The sequence below is a fragment of the Monodelphis domestica genome, chromosome 3 (assembly GCF_027887165.1).
Source record: "Monodelphis domestica isolate mMonDom1 chromosome 3, mMonDom1.pri, whole genome shotgun sequence".
NCBI lineage: Eukaryota > Metazoa > Chordata > Mammalia > Didelphimorphia > Didelphidae > Monodelphis > Monodelphis domestica.
Window position 1 is genome coordinate 536,369,734 of NC_077229.1, and position 15,414 is coordinate 536,385,147.

At 36.3% G+C, this 15,414-nt stretch overlaps 1 protein-coding gene across 8 annotated transcripts in view; it reads left to right on the forward strand.

The window, feature by feature from the left end:
* Nucleotides 1–15,414, forward strand: part of CAMK4 (calcium/calmodulin dependent protein kinase IV) — a 215,012-nt gene that overhangs the window by 50,422 nt on the left and 149,176 nt on the right. For all 8 annotated transcript variants that reach the window (XM_007486600.3, XM_007486603.3, XM_016431362.2 and 5 more), the window contains one exon: nucleotides 7,964–8,042. In XM_007486600.3, coding sequence (XP_007486662.1) covers nucleotides 7,964–8,042 — 79 coding nt within the window. The remainder of the gene's footprint in view (nucleotides 1–7,963; nucleotides 8,043–15,414) is intronic.

Consider the following 15,414-nt stretch of genomic DNA (forward strand, 5'->3'; position numbering starts at 1 on the left):
TTTTTACAGTCAAAAGCATCAATACTCTTCAAGTCCCTTTAAAGCTCTAAATAATCCAGCCACAAGCTATCTTTTCAGTGTCAGTGGAGTTAGTTTCTCTCCTTAATTCTATAATCCAGCGAAAGTGGTTTTCTCCTTCTTTCTCACACAGGGCAGCCCTTATGCCATCTTGCTCCTTTGCCCCGGCCATTCCCCTTCCTTAGCTTTGTTTCCTAAAGAGTTTCTCTTTTTCTATGATATGGCGTAGATGCTATGTATCTGACTAAATATTTCCTCTATCTTAATCTTGCTTTGCATATAAAAAAGTAAAGGTTTAGTTGTAGATACACAAAAATTTAAATTGGAGCAAGGAGCCAAACCATTGTCTAAATTTTAATAATTTTCCTGACTAGTAATTCTGAGATATTAAATTAATCAACCAATCAACTGTTTATTAAAAAACCCTGGAGATCCAAAGAAGGACAACAATAGTGTCTTCTTAAGAAGTTTAAAGTAAAAATGGGTAAGAGAACATGCAAACAACTATATATAAACAGGAGACATATAGTAAGGGATTTGCTAGTCATTTTATACCCGCTCTTCCTCTATCATTAAGTTTTTAGTGTGAGTATTAGAAATGGAAAAATGCTGCAATTTGCAGCTTGACTTATTTTGTTGATTTTCTAGACTTAAGAAAAGTATTGGAGGGGCAGCTGGGTGGCTCAGTGGATTGAGAACCAGGCCTAGAGATGGGAGGTCCTAGGTTCAAATCTGGCCTCAGCCACTTCCCAGCTGTGTGACCCTGGGCAAGTCACTTGACCCTATTGCCTAGCCCTTACCACTCTTCTGCCTTGGAGCCAATACAAAGTATTGACTCCAAGATGGAAGGTAAGGGTTTAAAAAAAGAAAAGAAAAGTATTGGAGAAAATGTTAATTAAGTAGATTAAACTTAAAAATGTATCCTGTATGCATTTTTTTCTAGAAAGCTAGTAACGAAACTTTTACCAGAACTCCCTTATATATAATAAATAAGAAATAAAGGTACTACTGACTACAAACATGCCTTTGTCTTTCCTATCCTTAAAGAATCTTCACTTGATCCATACATCCCTGCTACCTATTGTCTCCTATATCTCTTCTTTCTTCTGTGACTACACTTGAGAATGTCATCTATAAAAGTTGTCTTCATTTCCTTTCCCCTCACTTCTTAACTCTACAATCTGGCCTCTCACCTCCTTATGTAATTGAAATTGCTCTTTTCATAGTTACTAATAATATTTTATAATAACCAAATTTAATGACTATTTTTTCATTACTCATTCTCAACCTATCTGCAGCCTTTTTTCACTATTCATCCCCTTCTTTTTGGTATTCTTTTCTCTAGGTTTTCATGATACTACTCTCTCCTGGTTTTCCCCCTACCCATTTGACCACTCCTTAGTCTCTTTTACTGGTCTTGATCCAGGTCACACCTGCTAATTATGGGTAACACATAGGGCTCTGTTTGGGATTCTTTTCTTTTATACTGTTTCACTTGGTGCTCTCATCATTTCCCATGGATTCAGTTATCATCACTTGTACAATCTTAACCTCTCTGCTAAATTCTAGTCTCACATGTGATGTTTCATAGACATTTAAATTCAATAGGTCCAAAACTGAAGTCATTATCTCTTCTCAAAACCCTTACCCCTTTCAAACTTCCAGGTTATTGTTAAGGGAACAACCATTATCCCAGTCACCCAAAAGTCTAAAGAATAAATCTTGATTCCTTATTCTCTTTCTCCTCCCTATTTCCATATTCCATATTAAATACAAATCATATTCAATGCCCTGCCAAAGTCTGTTGGTTTTACCTTTGTACATCATTTTTTCCTTTTTCCTACCACAAGTTTCTCCTCACTCCAAACCATCCTCCATTCAGCTACCAAAGTAATTTTCATTTCATTTTAATTTTCATTAAATTTCATTTCAGCCACCAGATTTTCAACTTTTACTTTGATTACCAAATTTCAATTTTCACACGTGGTCAATGGTGGTCATTCCTCTACTTAATAAATTCCAGTGATATTCTAACCTCCTTATTGTTTTTCACAGCAGACATTCCTCACCTCTCCAGGAATTTCTATTAGTTGTCTTACATGCCTGAGATACTCTTTTTCCTCATCTCTATCTTTTCTTTGGCTTCTTTGGATTCCTTCAAGTCCTAGCTGCTATAGCAAGCCTTTCCTTATCCTACTTTATTCTAGTACCTTCCATCCACTGATTATTTTCAGTTTATCCTATATATATGTTACTTGTTTAGAGTTGTTTGCATGTTGTCTTCCCCATTAGACCATGAGATCCCTGAGAGAAGGAATTATTGTTAGGTGTTAAATAAATGTTTGTTTACTGACAAAAATAGCAAGGAGGTTACTGGATAGGGCCCAGGTCATGAAGGGCTTTAAAAGACAAGGATTCCATGTTTGATCCTGAAGATAATAGGGAGCCACTGGCATTTTTTCAACTGTCAGCAGAGGAGGCAATATAGTCAGACCTGACCAATATCATAAGTAGTATGATTATGCTACTACCTTTTTATCTGATATAAACTCTAAAAAATTGCTGAGGAGGGAATCTTATGAATCTGAACTCTATTTTCTGCCTTATTGAGTAGGGATGAGACTGAAAAAAAGTTAACTAGAGATCTTGTTTCATTACATAGCTAAGAAGGACTTTTAGTCACTCAACAGAATTTTAAACTTTTTAAGGATAGAAAATAGAAGGAGGAGGTCTGGATATCTAAGCAGGAAAAATGAGATTTTTACCTACTCTACTAAGTTTAAATACTTCTTTAAAGTATACTAGCTCCAAAGAAAATTGTCAAAATTATTCATGGCATTTATATCCATTTGTACTGACTTTAAACACTGTCTAAGTAGTCTTTGGTGGTTGGAGAGCTGCTTATTTTGCAACTAACCCTAACTAAGGGTTGGGAAGGTCCCTGTGAATTTTTTGCCTGGGTTTATTGGGTCCAAAATTTAGCCTAATGTAATTAAGCTAGAATTTTTCTTTTGTTTAAGTTGCATATGAGGTATATCCTGTTTTAGTTTATTATGCTCTCTACTTTTCCCAAACTACAGAGATGGGGCCTGGACATGTGATTTCATGGGTATAGGGTTCCTGGATGGGAAGCTACCAATGCTTACCAAAGCAGGTTGGCACCTTATCTGAAACTATTGGTGATACAGGGAATTGATTTAGTCATTTTAGAAAGCAGTTTGGAACTATGTCCAGAAAGTTACCAAAATGTACATGTCTTTTGACTTAACTATAACTAAGCTTATATTTCAAAGAAATTTAAGAAGAGAGAGAATGAGAGCAAAAGTGAATGAGAGATTTGTGGCATCTAGGTGACTCAGTCAAACCTGGAAATGGGAAATCCTGGGTTCAAATCTGATCTTAGACACTTCTTACCTCTGTGATACTGGGCAAGCCACTTAACCCCAATTGCCTAGCCCGTACCACTCTTCTACCTTGGAACCAATACACAGTACTGATTAAGATAAGACAGAAGGTAAGGGTTTAAAAAAATAATAGAGTGAGTGAAATAGACAAATAGACAAAAAAAAAGAAATAGACAAAAGATTGTGGAAGAGGCATGAAGGAAGAGAGAATGCATGCAAGACAAAAAGTGAGGGACCTCATTTGCCAATCAAAAAGTGGCACTCCAGGTGGAATATTCCCAGGAAGAGGCAGTTGGAAGCTAACCTCACAGTGGAACTGAACTAAGTCTCTTGGCTTTGGAGAAGAGGAGGCAAGAAGAAGGTTTTGTGTGGCTGATGGTGGTAGTTGAACCTGAAGAACTGATTGTATATCTGAGACTTGAGTTGTAAGGAAGAAGAAAGAAGATTAAACAGTTGTCCTCCCATCTCCCTGACAGACTTTTGTGTCACAATTGTGACGGGACTGACATTTCCCAAAATCCTCCTAACCCTCCTAATAGATTAGGGATAACCCTATCCCTCTCACCTCATCTTCCATTCTGTCCTACCTTTCCCAATAAACCTCCTTACCTGAGAAAGAGAATAAGAGTATCTTCTCTAAACCTCACAGCTCACTTTTGAATTACTTAGAAGGGTGGCTGACTAACAGGGGGGAGGGGAAAGGGAGGCAGGAGGGTGTGGGTAGAGCACTTGGAGGTGAAGGATGGAGGGTAGGAAATATCTTGAGCTATTAGCCATCAGTAGTGATCAATAGGTAACCCCAGAGTATCCCCTCTAGTAGTATCTCTCTAGTCACTCCAGAATATCTCTCTCCATCACAACTAGGCACCCTCAGGTTTCCCCTAGTATTTCTCTAGTCAGCCAGAGTATCTCAGTTATTACAACTAGAAATATCTCCAAGATTATCTCCTATTTATTACAATATGTAGAAAAATTTATATTGGCTCATTTTGTGGTAGCTATGTTGTAGTTTCCAAAAATTGGAAACTAAAAGGTTGTCCATTCAGGAATGACTGAAATAAATGTATGCCAGGAAATGTATCAAAACTTACTTTCCCTTGTAGATGGGAGTTATGCCTTGAATCATAATAGCATTTACATAGTGCTTACCATGTATCAGGCATTATACTTAATGCTTTATGAATATTATCTCATTTGAGACTCACAAGAACCTAAAAGAGGTGTAGGCACTATTACTAACCCCATTTTACAATTGAGGAAATAGGCAAAGAGATGTCAAATGACTTGTTCAGGGTCACAAAGTTAGTAAGTGTTGGGGACCAATTTGAACTCAGATCTTTCTGACTTCAGGCCCAGAGTTCTATTCATTGCACTATCTAGCCACCTCTAAAAAATGTTGACTGACCTTTACTTCTACCAACTATTCAATAGCCGGTTCTGAATAGCCTCAGTTCCAGTTCACTCCAGCTACATGCCTCAATCTCCAGTTTATGCATAGAGAAGAATTTATGTTGTCTGAAATTTAAAAAACAAGGAGAATTTGACTCTACAAAGTATAGGACAACTACGTTGGAGTCTATTTGTGGAAGAATTCAGAAACAAATTATTATTATTATTATTTCTTTCATTACTTTCCATCTTAGAATTAATGCTGTGAATTGGTTCTAAGGTTTCTGCTTGAGTGTGGTAAGGGTTAGGTAATGGGAGTTAGGTGACTTGCCCAGGGTCACACAGCTAGGAAGTGTCTGAGGCCAAATTTGAACCTAGGATCTCCCATCTCTAGGCCTAGCTCTCAATTCACTGAGTCATCCAGCTACCCCCTCAAAAAACATTAAAGGAATTGTTTGTGAGCACTTAGAAAAGGGAGTAGTGATTATTAAAAGCCAGTACCAAGAACCAGGCCATGCCAGATACTCTATAACTATACTTAACAATATTTGCGAACATTAGGGGTTGAGCCCTATTAAAAAGGCATAGAGGAACACAAATACACATGCATATATATATATATATTTTTTTTTTGTCAAACATCCAGCAACCAAAAGATCAGAAAGAAAGCTTTGATGTAGGAAAAGTTCAAGTTTTAGTAGCATAACATTTATAAATAGAAAGATGCTAGGAGTTTAGATAGTCCAACCTCCCTCTTATAGATAAAGAAACTGAAGCCCAGTTACTTTATTTAAGGTCACACAGGTAGCAGATAGCAAAGTTGGAATTTGATCCTAGGCCTTTTGCTTGCAAATTCAGCACTCTTATTAAGTCTCATCACATTTTATAAACTAATTAATGTTAACATCCTTATTAATGTAAACTATTTTGAGATACCTTCTTAATGATTTCCTAATAGTCTGGTGAATTAGCTATTCTAATCAGAATGTAATTTAGATATTAGAAACTTAAATTTGGGGAGTACCTTTCTTGAGAAGTACTCAAAACATATACACAAATATACACACATATGCATATATGATGTGTATATGTATATACACATGTTTAAATCACATACATACATTTTGTTTATTTGGACTCTTAGCATTTCTATAAGGCGTGTCAGAAAGGGAAGAGGCTAAGCAAATTTCTTAAAGTCTTAGAGAAACCATGGAAAACCGGTGTATCAGAAGTTGTCTCTTACTTTTTATGTTGCAGGAATGTTTTCCAATAGACAATACTTAATTATTCAACCATCACATTGCATATAACTAACTAGCTGTGGTGTGGAGGTAAAGTCTGACATTAATTGGAGAAAAGAAAAGTAAAGAAAGACATGGTAGCTATCTTGGATTTTTTGAAAAATTTTCATGTGAAAGAGGAGAGATTAGATTTATTCTATATAGTCCTAGAGAGTAGAACTAGAACAAAGAATAGAAATTACTTGGAGACAAATTTCATTTCAAAATAAGGAAGAACTTCTTTTTTGTTTAAGCCCTTACCTTCCATCTTGGAGTCAATACTGTGTATTGGCTCCAAGGCAGAAGAGTGGTAAGGGCTAGGGAATGGGGGTCAAGTGACTTGCCCCGGGTCACACAGCTGGGAAGTATCTGAGGCCAGATTTGAACCTAGGACCTCCCGTCTCTAGGCCTGGCTCTCAATCCATTGAGCCACCTAGCTGCCCCTGAAGAACTTCTTAATAATTAGATATGTCCAAAATTGGAATGAGCTGCCGTTTGAATCAGAGCCTGGGTATGTTTCTGCCAGGGATAGTGTAAATGAGATTCATGTTTAAAGAATTTACAGAATTGGTTTCAAGAATAAATAAAACTATAGGATTTTGGACACCCCTCTCACATAGGTATATTTAGATGTACCTAGAATACCCCATTTGGAATTTCTAAGAAGACTATGATCTCTACTTTTGCGAAGCGTAGGACAGCTATTGGCATGGGCATTGCACCCTCAGAAACTCAGGCAAACTATGATCAGGGAAATTCCTTTGCTCCCTTATATTCACGTGACTCCTAACACAAAACAGCTGACCCTGAGAGGATTATCCTCCTTTAGATTTAAGATGGACAGAGATGCACCTCCAGGCTACACCTCAACACTATTGGGCTGTATCTTAGACATCTGTCTGTTCCCTAAAACCAGGGGTCCCCAAACTTTTTACACAGGGGGCCAGTTCACTGTCCCTCAGACTGTTGGACGACCTGACTATAAAAACCTAACCCAAACCCTAACCAGGCAGCAGTATACGCAGTGCAGACTCCCCTCTCCTAGATCACTGCTCACCATGCTGATGTCTTCCATTGTGCAGCCACATAATCCGTTGTGGGGCACCTCATTCTAAGGTGCCATGCAAAGGATTATGCCACTGGAAGTAGTACTGTATGTGAGTGACGCTGCGCTTTGTGGTGCCGCCACATTCAGTGCTCCTCTCACTGACCACCAATGAAAGAGGTGCCCCTTCCAGAAGTGTGGTGGGAGCCAGATAAATGGCCTCAGGGGCCACATGTGGCCTGTGGGCCGTAACCTAAAACTCAAGAATCTTTTATGAGGGTCATTCCCTATGTCTCCAGGCAGACCCCAGTCAGATGACCAACCTCTTCCCCCCCAATGTCTGAGTGGTTACCACTCTAGAGTCACGGCCATACCATGACACAGCATCTGTTGTAAAGAAGGTAAAATCCCCAGAATTGATGTTGTCTGGGGGACAGCTTTTCCATCCATGCTGTCCTCCCAAGCTCTTCCACCTGTACTATCCTCCTGGCCATTCTCAACATTACTTTCTAAATTAATAAATTTCTCTTTTTATTTTTAAGCTGTTTTGAGGTATCCTTCCCGAACCTCAGGGGTTCACCGCTACAACCCCCACAACACTATGACAGTAGTAATTACTGTTTCACCACCTTTATCAACACAGTAGCATATTCACGCATATACATACACTTATAACTTACAAATAATTAATATATGAATTCAGAGTGTGTACTCAAATTTTTTTTTTGATAGGATACACTATCAAGAAAAGTTTGGAGAGTACTAGTTCAGAACATAACAGGTTTTTTGTTTCTTTTTTTCCTGTTTATCCTTTCTGTCTCTTCAAGGGGTGCTACATCAGTTGTGTACAGATGTATGCAGAAGGGGACCCAGAAACCTTATGCTCTCAAAGTGCTAAAGAAAACAGTAAGTATATTTAATTATATACATACATATAGTCTTTCTAAGGTACTGCAGAGACAGGAGGATTCTGGGGTGTGGACTCAAAATGATCATGGGGAAAGACAATTTTCTCCCTGGTTGACTGTCATCTTAAAAAGCAATAAATATTTTGTGTGATAGGAATTTCATGGATCTTTGAAATGAATTTGTAGTCTTATCTCTGTTTTAACTAAAGTGATATTTAAATCTTTGGCATGGGGAAAGAAGCAGTTTTGTGTATGTAATGGAGGTTGGGGTCCCATCCTCAGAAAATGTACAATGTGTTCTGCCTGTTGCCAAATTACATGGGGAGGCTTAGTGAGCCTGCTACTTGAATTTCATGATAGCATAATAATCCACATGTGTTCAGACAGTCTGAATGTTTCTAGCCTATTATCCATGAGATAAAGAAACTGATTTTTTTAATTAACTGTTGAACTAGAAGTGGAAATTCATACAAAATACTCTGATAGGGTAAGTTGGCCCTTTCCCCACCTTCCTTTATATTACATCTAGAGAAAAAAGACTTGAATTGTTCCCCTTTTGTATTTATATTCTACCCTGAGTTAGTAACAAATCAAAGAGGTCTTTTCTTCATACTGGGTCAGTGGAAGGAACAGTCACAGAACATTTGTGTGTATTTCAAAATTCATTTGAGGGATTGCTTTAAGCAGAACATGCTAAACATACTCGTATGAGTTGGTCTCTCATTGGGCAGCCCTCAATTGCACTTAATAGCTATGATCCTGAAAATTTGTATATGGAAGAGTGAGGCAACCTAGAAAAATATTCCATTTCACCTGAAGAAAGCGATAAGATATACTAGCCCCCCTCAATTATATGCATACACACATAGATGCCTAAAACCCAAGGTGAGATGTGTGTCAAAAAATCAACAATGTAAGATGTTTCCCAACTGAAAAGTCTTTGAAATCCATTGGATATAGTGAGTGATACAAGAGGCATCCTCTAATGGTCTGAGAAAATCTGGTCATACCCTGAGGGTAATATATAGAATATTGAGCCAGTTCTCGAACTGAGAGATTTAAGCAAGTTGTAAACTAGGAGAGTCTACAATCTGGTTAAGTCCTTGAGAAGTATTCAGTAAATGCATGTGTGTGTGTGTGTGTGTGTGTGTGTGTGTGTGTGTGTGTGAGAGAGAGAGAGAGAGAGAGAGAGAGAATTTAAGACCTAGACTTTTTCATTAGCACCTAGAATAAAAGCTCATGCAGTATCTGTATTGAGAACCAAGAATAGAATCAGTTTGATATTAGAAGTTAATTTAAAGATTCTACAAGGAAGCAGTAGGAGCAGAGACTAGTAAGGATATCAAAGTGGAGGAAATAGTATAGCTTAGTTCTCTAAACTCTAGCAAAAATTTCAGAAGCATGCGAAACCAAGTAGTGATCAGCAATCTAAAAAGAAACAAAAATGTGCCATCTTTCAAACACCAGATCACAGTTTAACCAAAAGATAAGTGACTTGGGCAGGTAGTATGAAACAAGATCTGCCAGAATCACAACTAAGATTCTGGAACTAAGAAGTAAAACAATACCATACTATTTTCTTTCTAATTCTAGATAGATGATTGGGATCTTTGACTCAATTGCCAAATAAAGAAGAAAGCTGTATATCTATCTTTCTGACCAAGGAAAGGCTATCTGAGATTCAGTTACTGAGCCCAGGGTAGAGAACTATTGCTCCAACCCAAGAAAGAGATCTCAGAGCAAGATCTCTGGAGTAAGAGTCAATGCACTGTCACTCAAACCCAGGAGAGGGGATCTTACCTCAGAGCCATACCCTCAGATTAGCACAGAAACACAGTGCTGTTGATCTGACTTCAGCAATAAGACACCATTTAAGACAGGCCAAACCAGGACCATACAAAACTACAATAGACACAATAGAAATTTATAGAGTTTACCCTCACGTAGTAAAGAGAGTAAAGGCCCACATTTGGGAGACGAGTGTGGAAGAGTGAGTATAGGAAGAAAAGAATTAAGATTCTAGGGATATCTAGGACAACAAACCCAAAAGAAGAGAAAAACTCCAAAGCACATACAAAGTCCTGAACAACATAGATTGCTCAAAAGATCAATTAGAAGTTCTAAAAGAAACCTTCATGGACTGATGCAGAGTGAAATAAGCAGAACCAGGAAAACATTGTACATAGTAATAGCAATATTGTGGAATGATCACTGTAATAGACTTAGCTATTCTCATCAATACAATGATCTAGGACAATTCTCACAGACAAAGAACTCTATCCACCTCCAGAGAAAGAATTATTGGAATCAGAATTCAAATGAAAGCATATGATTTTTCAGTTGTTTATTTGGGTTTATGTTTTTGGATTTTGGTTTCATAAAATTACTCACATAAAAATGAACAATATGGAAATAGGTTTTGCATGATAATACATGTATAATCCAGATTGAATGACCTGCTAGCACTGGGAAGGGGAAAAGGGAGGGAGATAAGATTGATCATATAACCAAGAAAAACTATGGAAAATTCTTATTGTTTATAATTGTTTTTTTAAAATGTGGAAATTTTTTACTGCATGTAATTGGTTAAAAAAAGTAAAAATTTGAAAAAGTATATGAAAAAGGAAGTCCCAAAAGAAAAGACATAGGGATTTTAAAATGATTTTACAATTAAAAAGAGAGTACTAGAGGAAAAAATTGGAAAGGAAATAAGATCTATGGAGAAGAGTTTTAGAAAGAGAATTAATGGGTTGATATAAAATATAACCTTAAAAAGTAAAAGATTCCCATGAAAATTAGAATGAACCAAACTGAAGTTAATGTCTTCATAAGAAAATGAGAAATTTCAAAAATGCAATCTGAAAATTGAAAAAAAAAGTTAAGAAAACACAAGATGCCTTATATAAAAACTAACTGACCTGGAAAACAGATCATGGAAAGATAATTTAAATAATTGGACTACCTGAAAGCTAAGGCAAAGAAAGGATGCCTAGAGATATTTCAATGAAAGAGAACTGCCTACATTGATTAGAAATAGGAGGTAAGTTCTAAGTTCCTAAGGCTGTTCAAGTCTATAGAAGCAGGGACTCATTATTTGGTAAAAAATACTTTCAGAAAAAGATAGCATTCTAGCATAAATTAGGAGGTTTGGACCAGTATCTCATAGCAGGTACCATGAGAAACTCAAAATGAATATATATATATATTTACACACACACACACACACACACACACACACAGAGTAAGGATAATTTAGGGTTGTGACCTAATCTAAATTTAATTTTTGGTCGCCAGGGGATATCCCAAATAAAAATACCGAAGTCAGTTTGGAAATATATGGTGGTTTAATCAATATATAGGGAAGAAATCAAGAGAACCCTGGCCTGTGCCAGGGGGAGTTCAATATCCTCCACCACAAGGTTTCTGAAGGAGACTAGAGGCTTCTAAGTGGACAGTGTTTGGAAGGTAAAAGAGAAAGCATCAGCCTAAAACTCCGAGAGATCTCAGAGAAGACGCCTCACCGAACTAGGTTACTAGGCTTCCTCCAATATGGTATCAAGGAAAATTAACCACTAAAAACCAGACAATAGCAGCCGCCACGCCAAGATGCCGACACGTTCAGCCAGCAGCCAGCAGCCACCTCTCCGCCGTCCAAGAGACTAGAGAGAGGAAGTGACGCCAAATATATAGATGGTTTTACATCATTTTCCTGTGTCTCACCTGTAACAATGGTAGCTTAAGCTTGACTTAGGACAGCCCAGGGGTCTGTCAGCTGTTTCTGATTTGTCATTTGCCTAGCATATGCCTCTCATAGGCCATCCTCCTAAATACTTAATCCTTAAGTATGGGTGTAGACATTCCTGATTTTGTTAGACTAAGTAGGGTGGAGTAATCTAAAGTTCACAATATATATACACATGTACACACACATACATCAGCATGTGGGAGAACATGATCAGAATTATTCCATTCTGCCTAGAAAAATATAATATTGAAGCCTAGAAAGAGTGAAAATTTGAAGGACTTTGAATACCAGGATCTGGAGTTTGTGCTTTATTTGTTAGGCAGTTGATAGATTTAAGGGTTTTGTTAACCAGATCAGGATAGTACATTAGGAATATTACTTGATCAATAGTACAAAAGAGTGATAAATAAACTAGATTTGAGCTATTCTATAGATCAAATGAAAGGAGAGAAGGACCTGAATGAAGGTGGTTGCAATGGGAGCTGAAAGGAAGGGATAAATCTGATTTATATTGTGGAAATATATTGTCAGGATTTAGTGACTAAATGGATGTATGAGGAAAAGGCAGTATCAAAATATATAACTGGTGTCTTAGAAAACTGGTGGTACTAGAAACAGAACATTTAGTTGCAGATGCTAGTAACTAAATAAACCAGACATGACTATTTAATTTTAAATGTTTCTTCATGCCCTTGTCATTCCAATGCTCTTTAATGTTTTTTCCATTTAGGTAAATTAACCTTATGTAAATTTATACTAAGAGATGTACATAATATATGCAATTTTAACATACTCTTTTGATCACAAAAAATATGAAAAATATGTGAATTATATTTAATTCAAATGAAAATTCAATTGCAATGTGTATTTGAGGATCTGTGATTTCATTGGTGTGAGTACCATCTCTCCCAATAATAGGATTATAACTATATTATGCCTTAGTAGATGGTCTTCATGAGTTATGACTAAAAAAATTAATCATTTAGTGGTTAATCTTTTCTCCAGATTTAGCCAGCTGATCTTCGGTCTTTGTATGATACACATATAACATATTTAGATACAAGAATCTTCATCTCAACATTTTCAAAACAAAACTCATGATTTTTCTTTAAAATTTATTCTTCTTCTGAACTTCCTATTTTTGTTGAGGGTATTTCAATCCTTCATAGTTAATAAATTTAATGTCATACTTGACTCACTCTCCTTCACCTCACATGTCCAATTAGTTGCTAAGTCTTCCTAAATCTATCTCCATGGTATGAATTTGATCCATCCTCTTTTCTCTACCCACACCATGTTTCAGGCCCTAATCACATTGTGAATAGATAGCCTCTTCAGTAGTCTTCTTGACCTCTCTTTATTTACATAACTGTCAAATTAATATTCTTGGAAGATAGGATTGCCTTATCATTTCCCTTCTCAATAATTCCATTGGATGATGATGAACTCTGGCATTACATTTTTAGAATTATTATACATTATTCTCTTTCATGAACTCTTTGGTACAGATAAAGGGGCTGTATTGTTCCTGACATACAATTTCCTTTTTTTTAAATTCATTTTTTGGATTATCAATCTGCCTTCTCTTCTTCCTATCTTTCTCTACATTCCTAAGAGAAAAAAGAAAAAAAAATCCTATTAGAAATATATAGATAAGTAGAACACATTCCCATATTGATCTTGTTAGAAAATTCATGTCTTACTTTGCATTATCTACTCCATCACCTCTCTGTCAGGAAGTAAGCAGCATTCTAAATAATCATTTATATGGATTCATGATTGATCATTCTGATCTTCATAGTTCTTAAGCATTTCAAAATTGCTTTTGCAATGTTATTGCCATATGTATTATTCACTCTGAAATAGTTCAAAGTAATGTTCAAGAGATCTTCTCCCTCACCCATTTCTACTTTGTATAAGTTTCTACTTTTGCCACCCTGTAATGTAAGATTAGTCCCTCTCATTCATCCTCTTCGCTTCCCCACTTTCATTCAATTCATCTTGCCTGCCCACGTCCTGGTCCTTTTTGGTTTGGGCCCAGAGCTGAGTCTGTGTTCAGCTCTGAAAATTCCCCACTTGGAGTACAGGCTTCAGTTGATTCACAAATTCATCATTTTGGTAACCCTATGTATGTTTTGGCTACATAACCAAATATGAGTGCAATTGAGTTTCAAAGAGCAAAGAGAAGATAATGATCAAATAACAGATGACAGATGAAATAGGAAGCTAGATGTTTAGCACTGAACCGGTAGTTGATATCTTAAGCTGTATTTTGTGGACTCTAGCTCACTATATGACATGTTCATCTTATGGAAATGGCAGTAAGAAAATTGAGTTCCTCCCTCCAACTCTGGTTGTGGGTCACATAATATGTGTATTTCCCAACACATTCTTGTATATCTTATTGATTTCCTCTCAGCATACCTTCATATAAGATTTTGGCAGGCTTTTCCATAAACAGTATTAGTTGAACATAGCAGGAAAGCAAAATTACTATAGTAACAATTATTAAGATTATATAATATAGGATATTTATAATTTCCTTTATCCAGTCTGTTTCTGGCAGCTCATCCCAAATGTTCCAGTCAGATTTTCCTTCACATTTCCTCCAGATGCTTTCCTTACTCCCTAATCCAATCTAGGTGTTGGGTGATATTGCACATATGTGCAAAATTCAGTTAATGCTCATTTAAATAACTGACTTCTTATTCTGTTGTCTTAGATTTAGCTATTTCATGAAGTCTTCTGCTTCTGAGGACCATTTTCGCTTGGGAAATTCATGTCAAAGGGATGTTGACCACTATTCACAACTTGTCTTTTTGATCTACTCATACTTAGAGATCTGTATCCCTGTCTCAGCATCTCAGTGTTTTTAATTGAAGTGACAGTAGTCATTAGTATTTAAAATGAACCTTTTCATTCATTTCATTTCATTTCATTTCAAAAAACCACTATGCAAATAAGTCTTTTCCTAGGACTAATTTGCAGAGTGTTTTTTTCTAGTAAATTGATTTTCTAGGTTTCAGGACACTTGTGGATGTTTCCTGAGCAATGCTGCTTAAACCTACTAATTATACAACTTAGTATATTTTAGTAGGACCTAACAAAAATATAATTTCTGTAGTCTTTCAGTATTTGATCCATGTGATGAGAATTCATGGATATCTTATGGTGTTAATCTTATGACTTAGTATTCATAAGGTATAGGAAGAATGTCAAATTAGGCTACCTATATAACTCATCTGAAAGTTTAGAGTGTTTCAGCATTTACATAAAATTTGTTCTTTCTATTTTAACTAAACCCTGCACATGGTATGGATACTGCTTCCTATAGATTAGAAAAATAATCTTTAAAAAAATCCTTCAGGATCGGATTTTGTAAAATAGGTTGTTCTGTCTCTTGATATTATCAGAAAAAGATACCTCAAATAGAAAAATAAATACATTTAAAAGTCTTTTTTTTAACAATTAAATAAAACAGTTTCATTTGTGAAAGACAAACCAATTTGAGACTTTATCAACAATTACTAAAACATATTTAAAGACAGTAACTAAAACATATCCAAAGCCAGTGTGTTTATGCTTTTGTATAGATAGGCATCTGCATATATTTAAATGGACCTAA